The sequence below is a fragment of the Vidua chalybeata genome, chromosome 2 (genome assembly GCF_026979565.1).
Source record: "Vidua chalybeata isolate OUT-0048 chromosome 2, bVidCha1 merged haplotype, whole genome shotgun sequence".
Taxonomy (NCBI): Eukaryota; Metazoa; Chordata; class Aves; order Passeriformes; family Viduidae; genus Vidua; species Vidua chalybeata.
Genome location: NC_071531.1, coordinates 19,994,479 through 20,011,896, shown reverse-complemented (window position 1 = coordinate 20,011,896; position 17,418 = coordinate 19,994,479). Strand labels below are relative to the sequence as shown.

The window sequence follows — 17,418 nt, the reverse complement described above, 5'->3', positions numbered from 1 at the left end:
AGGTAGAGTGACATTTTGCTTTATCACATTAGGTGCAACAACTAAGCTCTATTTAGTGTGACTGACTAAACAGATAGCTGCCATTGAGGCACAGATAGCATTAACAGGCTTTCAGAGACAGAACTGAAAAACCAAGACTTGCACCATGATAAACAGGTTGTACTGTACCAGTGATGCGCTGTGGGATATACTTTGTGAAATATCTTGCTAGTTTTGTACCTTCAGTTGTCTTCTGACAGGCCTTTTTTTTTTTCCCTTGAGAGAGAGAAAACATTCTCTCATCATTCATTATTCTTTTCATCTTAACATGTGTTTTGGTATCAGGACCATTTGCTTCACTAGTGCTTCTTGAATGCTAGTTGCCATCATCTGTCTCTTCAGACCAAGGCAGTGGATAGCTCTACTTCTTTGTTGTGGCTTATATGCTGTGCCTCTTCATGGCATGACTGTAGGGTACAGCCATTATGGTTCTTTGGAGGGCTCTTTATTCTCTGCATTTGTCTTTTAAAATTTCTAAGTACTTTCATAAAGCTCTCATATAGCATCTTTGGAATATGCTTCTTGTGTTGCTCTCTGATGGGTAGTGTGTGCTGTACTGACTCAGTAGTGAAAGCAGATAGAGAGTTCATTAGAAAAATGAACCACTGGTGAAATAATTGCCCTGGTATTGCATGTCCAAATTCTGGTGTTGTGTTGTCAGTGTCTCCTGAGTATTGTAATAGTAAAACCAATTTAAGGGCTTAAGTGGTCCTGGACCCTCTGAAAAAAAAAAAAAAAAAGGATTTGGGACTCAGATGAGGATTCAGATAAATAATAGAAGGGAGACATCTATGTGCAAGTGAAGTCCTGAGTCAAGTTATAGTCCACAGAGAGCTCAGGTTTAATTCTAAGTTGGCTAAACTCGGTTGGCTAAATGGTTGTCTAAACACAGGTGTCTTGTGAGACCTGAGATAGCCTAGCATATCCTACTTGGCTTCCACCTGCCTCCTCTTAGGGGAGCTGATGCCTTTGAACCTTTAAAGTTTCTGAAATCATAGAAGACACCCATTATGTCTTATCAATATGGATTAAAATGTAGCATTAGATGGCAAATTTTTTCCTGAATTTACAACAGTCTTGCCCTATGCACCCCCTTCTAACTTTATAGCATTGTGCTGTCTCAAGCAGAGCTATACTGGATAGAAGAAACTACCCTTTATTTGTGCATTATTGCAGAAGTGCTTTTGGATCCCAGTGTGCCACGTGCCAGACAAATACACAATGAAAATAGAATTTCAGCATATGAAGTTCATAGCTTAAAAAGTATTGGCAAGAGCTATGCCTATAAACAGAATTTTGTCATATGCAAAGACAGTATTTCCCAATTGCTTTAAGCCACATAATTATCTGTTTCAAGCCAGGTCGGGTCCTTGATCCAGTTTTCTCTGAGGCTGTACAATTCCTACTGCTAGTATGCTGGAAAAAGCAGGAAGACAAAGCTCAAAATGTCTAAGGAGACTGCCTCTTCTGTCAGACTATCTGCATATGGTCACCTTAAAGGGACTGCAAAACTATGGCCTTGATTTTGAGAGTGTTTGTTTTTGTAGGTTGAGGACTTTTACGGACGAATCATGCTCAGGTATGAAGGCCTTTTCCCAGTATAGCTTGTAGTTCTTGAGAAGGAATTTAAATTAAATCAGAAACAGCCACTCCATTTGCTCTCCTTTGCCAGTGAGTTAGTGCAGGACATACCATTGGTTACATAACTGTGCTTATGTTTTATGGTGAAACTTTTGCACAGAGGTCAGGTCTTTAACAAATGATACATTTTTCAAATGTTGGCTAATGCATTTTTGCAAAGCTTATCTAGTCTGGGATTTTGAAGTCGGAGTGTCTCGTGGCACTGTTTGGGTTGGCCTGAAGTGTTCTCAAGAAACTGTAAATCAGACAGATAAAAATCAAACACATTGAGTTGATTGAAATCATTTTTATTTATTGAAATACAACATTGGATCAGATCATTCTATCTCTCTATCGAGATTTAGTCAAGTCTTGAGTATGGGGCAAATGAAGAAAGTGATTTGGAGTTGTTTTTTATGGCAACCTAAAATGTTATTCTTCTGATAGGCATCTATACATAATGATTCATTTTTGTAAATGCTCCTGACTCCACTGGCAGGCTCCAGGTTAATGTGTGTGTATGTGTCTATGGTTTAACCTTCATGCTCACCTTACTGTTACCTCTCTCTGGTTTGTTGGAATAGCCTGTTGTATTATTCCTCGGGGGACTGGAGGTGTCCAGGCTGGGGATGAGACTTGGGAGGTTTTTGCCCAGCTTAGTCTTTACATGGCCTTTACATTTCAGTCTTGAGTGTGTATTCTCCAAGCTAAGGGAGCCATAAAGAAACTGAGAGATGTACTTGTCCATTTAGGTAGAAAGTACTTAGTGCCAGTATGGAAATCCACATTCCCACCCCCACTGCAGTAAGTGATGCTGGTGTGGCTATGGCCACTGGGAAAGTGCAAGACACAGAGCAGAGTTCCTCCTGCATTCACTGATGTGTGCTCAGCCTCTTGTCTCTCCACACAGATCCCCTCTGGGAATGCTGAGCCCTCTGCTAAATTGAGAGCTTCTCAAAAATGTGAAGGACTGGTTTATGTAATGAAGCAATTCCTTCTTTTCAGTTAGAAGCCTACATTGGTTTTCTGCTTCCTGACACTTAGATATGAAAACTCCTACAGCAAAATTCTAAAAACAAATGCAGTAGAAAAGGTTCCTGTTAGACTCCTGTACTAGATTCACCCTCACTGAATACTACTTTGTAGCAATAGCATAAGACTCTTAATTACACTTCCTTTGCAGCTCGGGTTAAGTGACTGGTGTAAGTTGTCTGACAGTGAAAGCTGTAATGTGCCGTGCCGGGTGGGGAATGTGTGAGCTTTCCTGGTTCTGTTGTCTCAGAAAGGCTCCTGCAACATGGGTAATTGTGGCATTTATTATGGGGGTGGGGGAGCTTTGGGTTTGAAGATAGCTAAGAGTTTAATGGTTTTGATGTTGGCTGGTTTGTTATCTAGAATGAAAATAGTAATTAAGGCAATTGTCATGTTTTCAGATGATTTAAAACTGTTCTGTCTCTCACTTTGTGATGTTTGGTTATAAATTATGAGTTCCTTTCAGTGGTATGTTATCTTTGCATAATCCTATGGGCCTCATTTCCAAACCAGCTGTGTTCTGGGCATATTATTACATGATGCACTGACAAATAGCAAGCAGCTTAGTGGACTTCTCAGTATTGATAATAATGTAACACCTTTGCAGGTTCTTGCCACTGTGTTCTCCTGGGGCTTGAAGCTTGTTTTCTTTTCCTCCTTTCTGAACAGTAAGCTTACATCTCTCCAAAATAATGTGATGAGCATGTTTTGCATGAAGATGCACTCACACTGAATGCAATTTAGCTTTGGTGCCGAATGTAGCCACCACCTCTCCTCAGACCCATTTTGTGTGGGGCTGCAAAATCTTTTATTAATTTTGTGGAAGCTGTATGAAGTCATGTGTGTAATCTCTGAATTTTATCTCCATGTTTGCAAATATGGCATCTCTAAATTTCTCTCTGCTGTAATTCTTTATGTCCTTTTGCTCAGTTTTGGAAAGTGACAGGACTGCTAGAGCATTCATTACTTTTGAGCCAGATAAAATATATATATACACCAGTATATTGGTTACATGTTTTGGATATGTAAATGTGTCAGATTGGTGGTGTTCTCTGTCCTGTTTGCTTCCACCAGCACTCCCAATCCCGATGTGCATGCGAAGTTCATGGTGTACTTTGCAGACTGGCTGAGGTAATGCATGTAATTGATGTCTTTGCAACATTTTGTGTCATACCCTTGATTTTTCTGTGCACCTGAGAGCATCTGTTGCACTGGTTTTTGTTGTGGCTTATGGATGTGAAGGTGAATTGGGAGGCCTGACGAGCTTTTGCACGGGTTAACGAGGAGAAAATTGTGCTGTGCATAGGTTATCTAGACAATGAAAAAATGCTGGCTTAAACACAGTATTTCATATGTAAGGCCTTCAATCAAGCCTTCATTTGGTAAATATTTCCATTAAAATTAGTGGATGAATTTACAGGCCTGGTTCTGCTTACACTGAACTCACTAGGGACCATAAGCTGACTCTTGAGATGCCAAGATGCCATGTAACCAAATCTGAATAGTGTTGGTCTTTCTGGCCTTTTGCATTATGTTTTACTTCACAAAACTGTCCTTCATCTACTGTTAAAAGAGGAGTCAATAAATAATAAATACTGTTTTGTAAATCAGAATTGACTCTGAATTTGTCAGACAACTTGAAGTTGTCTGAACCAACTACTCTTAGGTAAAGAAACCTGAATGTCAACAACACTGATCTCCTCATCCATATTAAATTTAAAATTTACCAGTTAAATTTTAAGGTTTAACACTTCACATGAGAGAGAGAGGGAGAGATTGTGTTTGTGACTTTTCAAGAATCCACATCTAATCAGTCATCTTTCCACAGTACTTCATTTTAAATATTTGTTTTAATTTAATTAAATTAGAAATGCAGTGTATAATTACTCCATTTTTTTTTCTTCTCGAATTTACAACAGACTTTAAGCTAATAGTTATTTTATGTGCTTTTATCTCAAATTTTGTTTTCCTACACACCAGTGTTAACTGCCTATAGACAATCTCAAAACTGGTACAGTGATGTTAATAACATGTTTACATTGAAAAATTCAAGTAAACTTTATCTTACAAATAGGCTGGGAAATATGCCTCTTTCACAGTCACCTCGAAAGAAGGCTTGAGCAGTGCATCACTACAGGATTGCTATTTAAAAATACAGAGACCAGCACTGTCAGTAGCATTATTTACATTAGTCGCTCTCTGAAGCCTTTGACTTTGTAGCAGCTTGTTTTCTAAGCTCATAATGTCTCTTCAGCCTCCTTTAAAGCAGAGAGCAAACCAGTCTCCTCTCAGGGCTCCAGGGGTACTTTTCTTCTGCCTTCTACTCCTTCCCCAGTTTGTCTTTATCTGGTGAGCACAAAAGTACTACGTGTCTCGTGGCAAAGGACAAGCATGGAACTGTGAAAAGCTGTTTCCTGACTAGAGAGACAGAGTGTGAAACTGGAATAAGCCCAAAAACATTTAGGTTAAGATAAGGCCTTTTTGGTCATTGTTTGTCATTTATGCTGACAGGGCAAAAGAAGTTCAACCTTAAAATAAGTCTGACTGGAAAATAAACCTCTAAATTTTCTTTTCTGCCTTAATTCAGGAGATAGCAATTTTCCCTTTCCCAGTTTTTTAGCTTCAGCAAATACCTTGTTTGTTCTCATTTCATTTTTCAGCAGATACACAAAAATTCAACCTCCAGATTCATAATTAAAGTTCCTGGTATTCAGTTCACATTTAAAAATGTTACTGAAGTATTATTGAACCTAGATAAGAAACATGTTTCACACACTTTGTTACTGACTTTGGAGCAAGAAGATAATTAAATTGTAGTATTAGAATTTCTCTTCTGGAGACAGTTTTGTTTTCTACCAGTGTTTGGCCATTTGGCTGTGCATTTAACTAAGCTGTGCACACTGCGGCGCCTCAGGTTACCCAGAGGTTGTGTCATGTCCTGTGGTGCTCCATACCCTAATTTAGCCTGACATTATGTTTTGACTCATCATGTTAGATTAGGTACACCATGTGTGCCCATACATGAGAGGATGTTTTTGTGCTGTACAGTTACCATAGATTGGAGGAGTTGGTGTTCAGTGTTGGATGTGATCTCAGTTCAAGCTTCCTGGGTTGGTGCATTGGCATTGTACCGAAGGAAATAAATTCATACATCATACTAAAAGCATGTTCTTTTCTCTAGGCAAGTTGACACAGGGGCACTGAGAGAAAACCCACAAGAGAAGAGTGATCAACTGGACCAGAATTTAGGCCACAAGTGGAAGTCTTCTGTCAGACCTTTGCACGTGCAAGAACCTACAGTTCTGCCTCATGAGAGTCGGGGCAGGTCTGGGACATTGCCTAGTGACTACCGATACTCTCAGGAAAATGTGAATGAGAAGAGCAAGGATTGTAGCCTGCCTCACCTGCCCTACTCTGAGCCACAGACCTTGAACGAGAACCACTGCTGTCAGTCCTGGGGCAAAGGAGAGGAAAACCATAGAATAGAGCCGGTGCCACTGAACAAGAAGCGTGGACCTGCTCCTCAGAGGCCACCACCACCTAAAAGAGATAAATACAGGCGACCAGATATTTCTGCGCCATCGCTCGGCACCTCTTCTGAATCTCTGCTGGTAGCTGCCAGCCAGCCCTTTCTGTCCTCATCCCCCAGCTCCACCCAAGTCTTTGCCAGTCAGTCCTCTCTCTGTCAGAGTCCTGCAGCTTTCAATGGAAAACTGAAGAGTGCTAATCCACAGCATCTCCAGCAAGTGTCATCCACAGAGAATGTTTGTCAGCACTTAGAAGAAAAAACACACCTTAAGTCTGCGTCTTCCAAGTATCGGTATCTTCAAAAACCTGGCATGGAGTCATCAAGGTCCCCTTCTCCCCAATTTGCACCACAGAAGCTCACTGATAAACCTCCTGTGTCCCTACAGGATGAGAACCCAGCCAGGTACTAGATGTAACTCTTTTACTATTTTATTAACACTTTTTGCCCAGTTAGACCTTATTATTGATTGTCTCTTCATTTTCTTTACACATCCTTCAAGTTCATTAAGCTGCCATTGCAGCATATTTTAGAGAGCACAGACTTGTGTGAAATTCCTTTTCATACCATTAATGTCCTTCAGCTGGTCTGTGGTTTCTTTTAGTTGACTTGTGCTGCCCAGGTGTTACACCTGGTAGTTAGTAGAAAATGAAAGGGAAGGGTTCTAAGGGATTTTCCTCTGAAAATACAGGCAAAGTCAGAAAAGTCCCTGTTATCATTTCCCCTACCTGAGTCTGTATATAAACATGAATCAGTGTAGGCAGGGGCAAAGCAGATGTGGGAAGGGAAGCTGGATCCTTTGTGAGAACATCTGTTCTGAAAATGCACAGACCAATTAATATACACTTGGCAAATCATGACTGATTTTATGTTGCTTTTACGGTGAAATGTGGCACTTCAGGTTGTCTGTGGAGGGGTCCTCAACACTTTATGTTGACATGGACTGAACACTCAGTAGGAGATTGTCAGTCATTTCCCAGGGTAGATAAACTCAGAATTAGACAACTGACTGAAATTAATGGATCGCTGCATCTGTCATATGCTGCTAACATCATAAAAGGTTATTCTCCCACAAGATAACAAACTCTTCCAGGAAGCTCAGGAATCTTGGTTTTCATAAATCCTTCAGCATTTATATATGGTTAAAGAATAAAAACAAAACCTCTAAGCTGAATTCATGCAGAGGTTGTTTCTCTGAGCAAAAGCAGTTGGCATGGCTTTTCTCTACTTTAATGTAAATGGTTGAACAAACTCAGGCTGTTTTCCATTTTGCCTCATGACATGAAAACATGAATCACTTTTTTTCCTAAATAGGCCTTGATGTTTTTCCTCTTACAACTGGAGGAAAAAATGAGGTTTCATTCTGCTGTGTTTTTAACATGAAGTAATAATATAATTTACAATGAAAAGTGCAATGTCATGTGAACCCTAGAATCCATGTGCTAAGGTAGATGACAATAATGACTTCCATAGTATTTTGCTTTGACTTCCTTAATGTATTACTTTATGAACAGATACGAAGGATGTGTAGAAAGACAATTGTATTTGTCCTTCCTTTTTGCTAAGTTTTAATATTGAAATGAGCACTGAGGTATGCCTAATTATATGCTCATATGTGAATGATGAAATACTTACCCTGCGAATCTTTTGCTAACATTTAAAATTCTTAGACCCAGACAGCTCTTGTTTGCACACAACATACTGTCCCCAGGTAATAATTAAGTTACTCACTAAAACAGGTTTGGCCAAAAAGGACAAGTGTGGTGGCCATACCACAGAACTTTTTATATGATATTTATTTCATATGAATAAAATGTGTTAAGTAGATTTATCTTAATACATAGTTAATCAGATTTGGCTTATTATTTCTATTGGCTCCTTGTGTATGAGTGTTTGGATGTGCCACTTTGCCTGCTGGGGGCAGGTAATGTTTGATGATGTTAGCTTATAGCTTTTTTTACTCTTTTAAGAGAAGTGTCTTGTTCATCAGCAGGCCAAAGTGAGTGTGTGTGCAGGGTAGAGTAATGTGTGTGGGGCAAACACACACACATTACTGTGTGGTGTACTGTACACTGATGGTGTACACAACTGAGCTATTGCCATTTAGCAACAGCAAAGCTGAAAAGAGTGCATCAATAGATTTCCACTAAACCTAAACTCAAGTCAAGGAGTTGACTTGTAGTTGGGTTAAGCTTTGGAATGTCCACAAGCAGAGTTGCTGCAAGTCAATAATTTCATGCTGCCTTTCCACAAATGGAAAACCTTCAGAAATCGGGAGGGTAGTGATTGCAGAAACAGAATTTTTGAAGCACCTGATGTTGAACTGTCTTTACTTTTACTGAAAGCAATCGATTTAATGATGCTTTAAGTTTCTGGAAAATCTTTGACTAGACTGAGAGGAATGTGCTCAAAGCCTCAAAACAGATGCTGGGCATTTTAGATGAAGAATTCCACTCAGCTCACTTCTTTTCCAATTGCCCCCCATACATTTATGCATTCATCTTATATTTCCCCCAAATTCTAAAATATGTTCCTCTTCATATTCTAATGGAGCTTCAAATAATGTGGGATTTAACTAAAATAAACAAAATAAAGGGTTGGGGTGGTGGCTGGGCACTGTCCGGCTCTGCTGCAGTCAGGAGGAGAGTCCCAGTCTGCAGGTGGGGAGCTGGGTCAAAGCAGTGGGCACAGAAATGAGCTCTTTAAATTTACAATCCCCTTGAATGACAACAGCCTGATGAAATGGGAGTGGGGAGGTTCAGCATGGGCTGGAAAAGCTGCCCCAGGAGTTGGATCAGTATGTCAAAGCATATCCACAAAGCACATGTGGAAAGTAAATACCTACTGGGGGGCTGCACGTTCATTCGGAGGCAAATATACCTTTAAAATACAAGATACAAAAAAATGTTAAACAGATTCTGCTGTTACTAACAGTAGAAAGTAGAAGCTTATTTTAGGGAAGCTGACACACCCACACTTAGAAAAGAGCTGTAGTACGTCTTGGTCACTTATCTGAAAGGCAGCAAACTACCCAGCCAGATGAAACCAGATATTTTAGCTAGTAGACAATGTTCCTTTCCTTGCTGTAGAGGTTCCAAACCCACATTATGACAATAATTTTAAACTTCTTGCAAACTCAGAACCACTAAACTGGACTTCAGTTTCTTATATGGTTTACATACACTACAGATGTTTCTGTAATGTTATTTAACATGTTATTGTCCAGTTTAAAAATTGAAGTTAGCCTCTGCTTTGAATACCTTTCCTTACTGAATGGCTATGGTGACCCTTTGTGCTGTGCAGTACAGAACTTCTGCTACAAGCTTCTCTTAAAAAGAATATTCAGAATTGTGTGTTATCCTCTTCAATGACTGGTTTCTCTTCTTTAAGTGGAAAACTAGGACACTATGGTAGGCTCTATTTATTAAGCTTTTATGTCATATGTTAAATTTTATAAATGAAGATTATTTTTTAACCATGTAATTAAGTTTTGAATGATTTCCAAATCTCCCGTTTGTGATTCTTTGTTATTCTTGTAGCTCAGCAAAAACCTAGCCTGTGGGATGCTCCCATCTGGTCTGTTGTCTCTTGCCTTGGAAGAGCTGAGAATTGATGTGAGGGCATCGCAGACTCCCCAGGCAGCTCAGCAGCCTGTTAGGCCAAAAGGCCTGACAGCTTCTGGATCTTTGTGAGGCAGTGAGGGTGGGCTGAGGGCGCATTTTCCTCTGTGCCTGTGGCAGCAAAGGGGTAAAGGTGGTTCAGCAGCCCTGTCTGAAATCTGAGGCCTGGCTGCTGAGATTGGACTCTCGTGTGCATGGAAACAAACAGAAGTCCTGTATCATGAGTATTGTACAAACTGATGCTTGCATACCTTACAAATGAACTAATAATACCATTTAAAACTTGTGGGCAGAAAAGAACATGTAGATTTAGGGCTTGAGATACAGTCCTAGGAATTGTCCATACCTCACTCTTACCTATCTTTTTGGGCTTCACCTCTGATTTGCAGATACAAATTCAGATTTAAGGTTCTTCCATATCTCAGGATAAATTTTGTTTATTTTCCAGAATTGAAAGGGTTATAGACAACAATACTACAGTGAAAATGGTTCCCATCAAGATAGTTCATTCTGAGAGCAGTGCAGAGAAGGAGAGTCGGCAGAGCCTTGTCAGTACCATGGAGCCTCCTGCTTTACCCAGTGGTTTGGAAAAGGACCAGATTAAAACACTCAGCACTTCTGAGCAATCCTATTCACGATTCTGTGCTTACACCAGGCAAGGTGTAGAGCCAGAGCCAGAAGCCAGAACCAAACCAGTTGACCCTCAACCAGCTGAAGAACCTGGGAGCAACTTGAAGGACAGCAGTGCTGCCACCCAAGCATCCAGCTATGTAAAGGCCAAAGAAAAGACCTTTGAAGACTGGAAGTCAGAGGAACTCGCCAGAGAGATTGTGGGAAGAGATAAATCTCTAGCAGACATACTAGATCCTAATGTGAAAATAAAAACAACAATGGATCTGATGGTTGGTATATTCCCTAAAGATGAACATCTCCTAGAAGAAGCTCAGCAGCGCAGGAAGCTTCTGCCAAAAGTTCCCTCTCCAAAAATTTCAGAAGAGAAGTGAGTATGACCTTCTGTAAGCTGGTATGTCTTTGTAAGCTTTCATCCAGAGTGTGTCAGTATTCTATGGGGGCTGGAGGTGAGTCTTCCTTCTGTTGAGGGTCTTTTCTGAAACTTCTGTGATAAAACAGTAGTCAAGCATATACTACTAATGATAGCATTAATGACAGAAATGACAGTGTTGTGCAATATGAAAGATTTCCAAGACATGGTTGAAAGCCAGTTTTTGACAACTTACAAAATAATTAATTTTTGCTATTTCATCATGATTACATATTTTACCAAGATCATCCAGTCTAGTAACTAGATAGAGAAGGAACAAAATTCTTGCCTTTTTTGTGTGATGAAAATTTATGATGACACCTTGAAGTGGGCATGAGGCATTTCCTAGAAGTGAATGAGATCAAAGAAGGAAAAAAATCCACATTGATGTTCTGTTTTTTTGTTTTCTTGATACAAATTTTCTGATAAGTTATATCCTTCTCAAGAAATTTGTTTATGATTCCCTAATCAAAAAGTTAATTACTTATATTGTACTATCCCAATTCAAGAGGTATGTCTATGACACTGAGATTTTTTTGCGCTACTTTGTAAAATATAGCTTTCCATTTTGTTTCCAGATGTGATATCTTTGATGCATTTCAATTCTTGTAATGATGTATGATCGTCTGCGTGATTTCAGTTTTAACTTTTGCTGAGCATGTACTCAATTCATACAGATTTTATTCTCAGACAGTGTTTATTTATCTTATTTATATAGGTAATGGTTTTCTCTTGAAGCCCCTGCTTGCTTGGGGAAATTATGGCTCTAAAACATTCTTCTTTCTTTTCATTGATTAGTGTGTCTAGGCAGTTAATGAAAGTTTTGACTTTTTCCCAGGAAAGAGGAGCAGAGTACACCATCTGCCATCTCCCTGACAACAAATTCTACTTACTACAGCACATCTGCACCAAAGGCAGAGCTGCTGATTAAAATGAAGGACATGCAGGAGCAGCAGCAACAGCAGCAGAGTGAGGATGATTCTGAAGATGAGCTGGATCATGACTTGTCAGAGAAAAAGGTAAAAGACACTTCTAAAAGTGTAATGGGAGGCTCTGAGTTCTGTTCACTACATTAAATGAGAATTTGTTTGAGTAAACAGTCTTTCAATAAAAAGCCTTCTAGACGTGCAGGATCACTTGGAAAAAAAACAGCCTCTTTTGGTTCTGGGGGTTTTATTTTGTTTGTTTTTGGGGATGAGTTAAGTGTACACCTGTGAATTTAGGAACTTCATATTAGGTGCTTCTTGCAACTTGTATGTTTTGGAAAGTCTCAAAGGGAAAAGTCTTGAGGAGGTTTTTTAAAATACCGTTTTCTATTTGAGGTCCTTCTCTATTTCTCACTATGTAAAAAAAACCAGCAGTGCTTATGTATCCCACTGAAGCTGGTGGTGGTTTTAGTTGTTCCAAATTTTCCAGATGTTCCCAGAGTTTGGGTTTGTCTCAAGAGAGAAGGAATATACACACACCTTCTATTTTCTTTTCCTCACGCTTTGTTTTTATGAGCAGCAAATTATTTCTCCTGCCTCCCAAATTAATAATGATTGTGGGAGATAATTAATTAGCCTGGTGGATTCAATGGAAGTTGCTTGTTCACAAGGGAGAGAAGCAGTCTTCTTATTCATCCCCATCCTTTGGTGTTTTATTTCTGATCAAAGGTCACCATAATTCCCTAGGTACGGCAACGATGATCTGATGTTCGTGTGGTTGGAGAAAGTGTTGTCCTACAGTAAAATCATTGCATTCATCTCATTAGTAACTTGGCACAAAATATTTTAATCATTGTTCCCAGTATGGATAAGCTGGAGGAAATGTTCTGTTTGATCAAGTAAAGAGATGTAGTTTAACTCTGTTTACCTAAGCCAGTAATGCAGTGGTGTGCAAACCTTTTCTGTCCAAGTCAGCTCTCTGCTTAAAAATCAGCTGCCAGGGTGTACTTGATAATCCAGTCCCAAAGAAATTATTTTTAATTATTAGGACTGTATTTAGTTGCTAAGAATGAGAGATTTCCACCTGTGGTTCAGAGCAGGCATGGCTGGCACTGCATTTTAGTAGGCTGTTGTGTTTTCTATTAGCTCTGTGTTGTTTCAGCCTCCCTCAGCTGCCTCTGCACTGCACAGTTCAATGTGCTGTGCACTGCCAGGGGCATGGTGTGGAAGGAGCCCTTCCCTCACCCTCTTACTAGACAGCTGCTGAATCAACAGCTGTACTACTTAGACAAATTAGGGATTTCATTTCATTTTAAATAATTTGGTTTTATTTGGTGCTACACATGATTGTCACGTTCATGATTTTGCTACAATTAGTGTCATTCTCATTAATTACAGAATAGGAGGGAGGTAAACTTAAACCTTTCTTGTGTGCTCAACAAACTAAATACTAAAACTTTTATAAGCAAGAGTGCCATTTACTTTTGTTGGTTTCTTAACAGGAAAATCATGTTTACCCTTTTCATACTTCTCCATCCATCCCCCAGCTTCAGTATATATCACTAATCATATGACACAGGAAGGTTTTCACAACGGGCTTTTAGCAGATCCCTCCCATCTTCTCCTCTGAGTGTACATGTTGTAGCACACACACCCTGCTGCTTGCTTCTCTCCCTGCTCTTCCACATGGAGATGGAGCACTCAGTTCAATGGGCTTTCATCATGGATCTTGTCAGAAAGCATAGATAACTCTTTGTAACTGGGTCAAGGCATCTTTATTGAATGGACAGAAGATACAGCTTGGTCCAGCTTCTCATATTTGGCAACAGTTTAACAAGGGATTCTTAGGGACCTGAACATTTTAATGGCACACTTTGTGACTTCAGTAATTTTAGATGGGCCATATGCCCAGAACCTGTTTCTTGGTTCCTGGAAACCGGTAGATCTGTTATGAGATATCTTAATTGCAGTCCACTGTGGAACAATTCCTGTATTTATCATTCTCTGCTCTGCAAACCAGAAATGTGTGGTGATATTTTTTACTTTTGAAATAAGTATTGGAATTCCATAAAGGGTTGTTAATTCTTTCTTTATTTTGATTTTTTTGAGCCAATCCCTGTATTCCCAGCTAGCAGGAATGGAATGGGTGTGTCTTGTGTACTGGGTTTAATGTAAGTTTACCACAATTATAAAATACTGATCAGATTTTCAAGATGCTATAAGAGTGTTTTTTGTAGAAAGGAAAATCCATGTATGGCTGTGTAGAAGTTTCCCCTTTGCCCTTAGGAAAATCTCAGCAGCTGCTGAAGAGTATAAAAATAATTCATGTATACCAATTTTTATCTGGTTTGAGGTTTGAATTCCTTAGGAATGGGGTAGTGAGCTGAAAGCAGAGTATAATTAACATAAAAGCATGCCAAGCAGCAAGCCACCTGAGCAGTGCTCTGCTGAGCCACCTTCTGTGTTGCTAGTCAGATCAGCAAGAATGACTTTATTGTTTTCTTGTGTACTGGTACAGAATTCACAGCTATAAATTATTCATCTGCCAGTCTGAAGATGTAGACTGCAGATCTGGCTCAGTAGATATTGAACATAATAAAGGTTTTCTGCTGTTTAGCAAAAGGATGTAGTGAGTTCACAGTTGCTGCATGCAGAGGCTGCTTCATATGGGTACAAAGCAATCAGTAATCATAATCAAATTCTTAATAGATATGACAGTCTTGTTGCTTTAGAGGTTAGCTTCAGCTGCTTGGGATGTTACTACATAGGATGTTACTGGGAAAATGGCTTCTTTGTTTTTTAAATAAAGAAACTGAGAGACCTGGTCTGGACTGGCAGACCAGATCAGTAAATGCTGAGCAGCCATGTGGCTTTTTTTTTTTTTTTAATTAAAGAAAGTTGCAGCATAATTGCAGAAGTGAAAAAACCTTGAGATAATAACATAGAGCTCCACCGTATCTTGCTGTGTTTCAAATTGTGAAACAGCAGCATAGTGCATGTCATCTGAGGGAAATGAGAGTGTAGCACTGTGACCTACATAATCCAAACCAAACTGCATTTGCATTGAGAGAAGGGAGAAAAAATCAAATCCTGCAGATTAATCAGTCAATAAAGCAGGCATCTGTAGAACTGCTTACTACCTTAATCTTTTGGGCACCAGGGCTAACAGATAACCCAGATCCAGATTAACCTGGACTGAGTACATTAAATCAAAAAGGAAAAGACCAGTATTGATAATCCATGGGTTGAATTTCTACTTTCAAAAAGGCTGTTCCATTTTCATGGTGTAGTTGCTTTCTGTTAAGATGACAGACTTTGTTTTGTGCTGGTTTTTGTTCCCAAAATAAATTGGCAATGACTGTTCAGTGGCCTCTGTGAGCAGCAGCTGCTATCAGTATGTTTCTCAGTAATCATGAAGGCTTGTAATCAGATTTGCATTTAGAAAGCACAGTTCCTAAAGAATGTCATGAGTAATTAAAAGGAAAGCTAGGGGTACTGTGAAATAATGACTATTTTAAAGGATGTAATTTTCATTCAGAATTTGCACTGAGGTGGAATACTGAGGTGTATGTTTAGAGAACGCTTTGGAAATTTTTCTTACCTGAAATTAGCTGAATACGAAATAGGCACCTACATTTAAATGAACAAGGCATTTTTAGGGTGTGAATGATCTCAGAGTCGACAGCTGGCTGAGCTGACTTGCACCACTTGTGCACTGGCAAAAGCTAATGGGCATGTGAGAAGCAAGACCTCTTTCCCAAATGCAGGGAAGTAGCACAGAGAAACCACTGGTGATCGAAGAAGATCTGGATTCTTGGTCTGGTTTCTGCTGGTTCTGCACCTGACATGCTTTTCTAAGGCAGTGCAAGTGTACCTCAGGCAGTGGGGACTATAGCACAGAAGCCCCCCAGACTTCAAGTGAGGCTGTGTATTTGCCTGGCCTGGGACAGTGATGCTTCTTTGGTCCTTCGGCAGAGCCACTTTGCACAGCTTTGCGCAGAGCTGCTTTGTACAACACAGTAGATTTTATTCCCTGTGCTCTAGGGATTATAACTGCCCTGCAGAAATGTTGTAAAGCACTGTTAATGCGAAGATTTTCTGAGAGTGGAAGGAATGCTATTGGAGGAATGCTAATATTATGCAGAAAGGAAAAGAAAGCTTGACAGTGCCCTAGTTATAACTGCATCATGTGGAAAATACAGGATTGTTTTTCTAGTACTGTGTATCTTCCCAAGTGTAGCTCTTAGCAAGGTGTTACGGACTTGACCTGATATTTAGAGATGCAGACACATGCTGTGCTTTCTGCTGTTCTTAGCAGCTTTAAAGCTGCTCAAAGAAAAAGCAGGAAGGCTTCTTGGTAGGGTGAAAAGCCTTCATCTTTTTCCACAAAGGTAATTTGCTTTAGCACAGGTCTTTAGCTGAGCATTGTGCAGCTATGTTCTGAACCTTTGAATGCAGAGGTGTAGACCTTCGACACAGGCAATTTATTTGTAATGCACTCATTATCAAAGCCTCATGGAAGTTGGAAATGTATTAGAGCACTAGCTGACATTACTTTCAGAAGTAGGGAAAAATGCAGTAGTGCTAATAAATTCTTATCTCCTTTATTTTCCACAGCAAGAACTTATTGACAGCATTAGTAGGAAGCTGCAGGTGCTGAGAGAAGCACGGGAGACACTTCTGGAAGACATCCAAGCAAACAATATCCTGGGAGAGGAGGTAGAGGCCATTGTGAAAGAAGTCTGCAAACCAAATGAGTTTGACAAATTCAAGATGTTTATTGGTGACCTTGACAAAGTGGTCAACCTCCTGCTGTCCCTGTCTGGTCGTCTGGCTCGGGTGGAAAACGCCCTCAATAACCTGGATGACAGCACCTCTCCAGAAGAACGGGTGAGAAGGGCCAACAACAATATTCCTACATTTAGGGAAGCTCATGGGAGAGGGGAGTTTGCCTGGTTTTGTTTATCAAAGTTGCAGCACTCAACATGAGGGATAGTGTGTGGATAAATCTCATAAGAGAGTGGTGTGGTTTTCTTTTTTTTTTTTAAGATTTCTTAAAACATTCCTCTTTGCCTTCTTTTCTTGGAATACTGAAACTACAAGTGGCTTGCTGAGAAAAAGTGGGTTTGTGGTGCAACATACTAGAAAACAGACTTCTTGGCAAAAGTTTAAAGAAAAAGGGAATCTACTGATAAGAGCATAAAAAGGAGGCAAACAAAAATATGGTAACAATTCAAGATGTGAAAAGGAGTGTTTGTGCTGTAATGCAGAAAGCTTGCAGACTTCTTTATACTCAGTGAGGATCTTGATACAAATCTATAAGGTTGTTAAAAAGAAAATGCTTCTCATCTACTACAGCTTCCTGCCTAGTGAGGAGCAAGAGCAAGAAACAACAGAAGGGCAAACCTTTTAAAAAAAGGCAGGGAGAGGGGGGGAACAGGGGGAGGCATGGCAAAAAGAACTTCTCAGTAGAAAACATGTTTTACCCAGGCAGAATAGCCTGGTAGTGATGTAGAGGACTCCCAACAGAAGTGAAAATTTCAGGAGCAGGAGTATTCAAGGTGCTCTTAACCTGTTGAATCCCACCTCTGCCTGCAGTAATTTTTTTAACTT

At 39.8% G+C, this 17,418-nt stretch overlaps 1 protein-coding gene across 4 annotated transcripts in view; it reads left to right on the top strand.

Moving 5' to 3' along the window:
* The window catches only part of SHROOM2 (shroom family member 2), a 117,290-nt gene that overhangs the window by 93,716 nt on the left and 6,156 nt on the right, over positions 1-17,418 (top strand). For 3 of the 4 annotated variants that reach the window (XM_053935193.1, XM_053935192.1, XM_053935195.1), the window contains 4 exons: positions 5,873-6,622; positions 10,286-10,837; positions 11,718-11,898; positions 16,423-16,695. In XM_053935193.1, coding sequence (XP_053791168.1) covers positions 5,873-6,622; positions 10,286-10,837; positions 11,718-11,898; positions 16,423-16,695 — 1,756 coding nt within the window. The remainder of the gene's footprint in view (positions 1-5,872; positions 6,623-10,285; positions 10,838-11,717; positions 11,899-16,422; positions 16,696-17,418) is intronic. The other variant, XM_053935194.1, reaches the window with a different exon arrangement.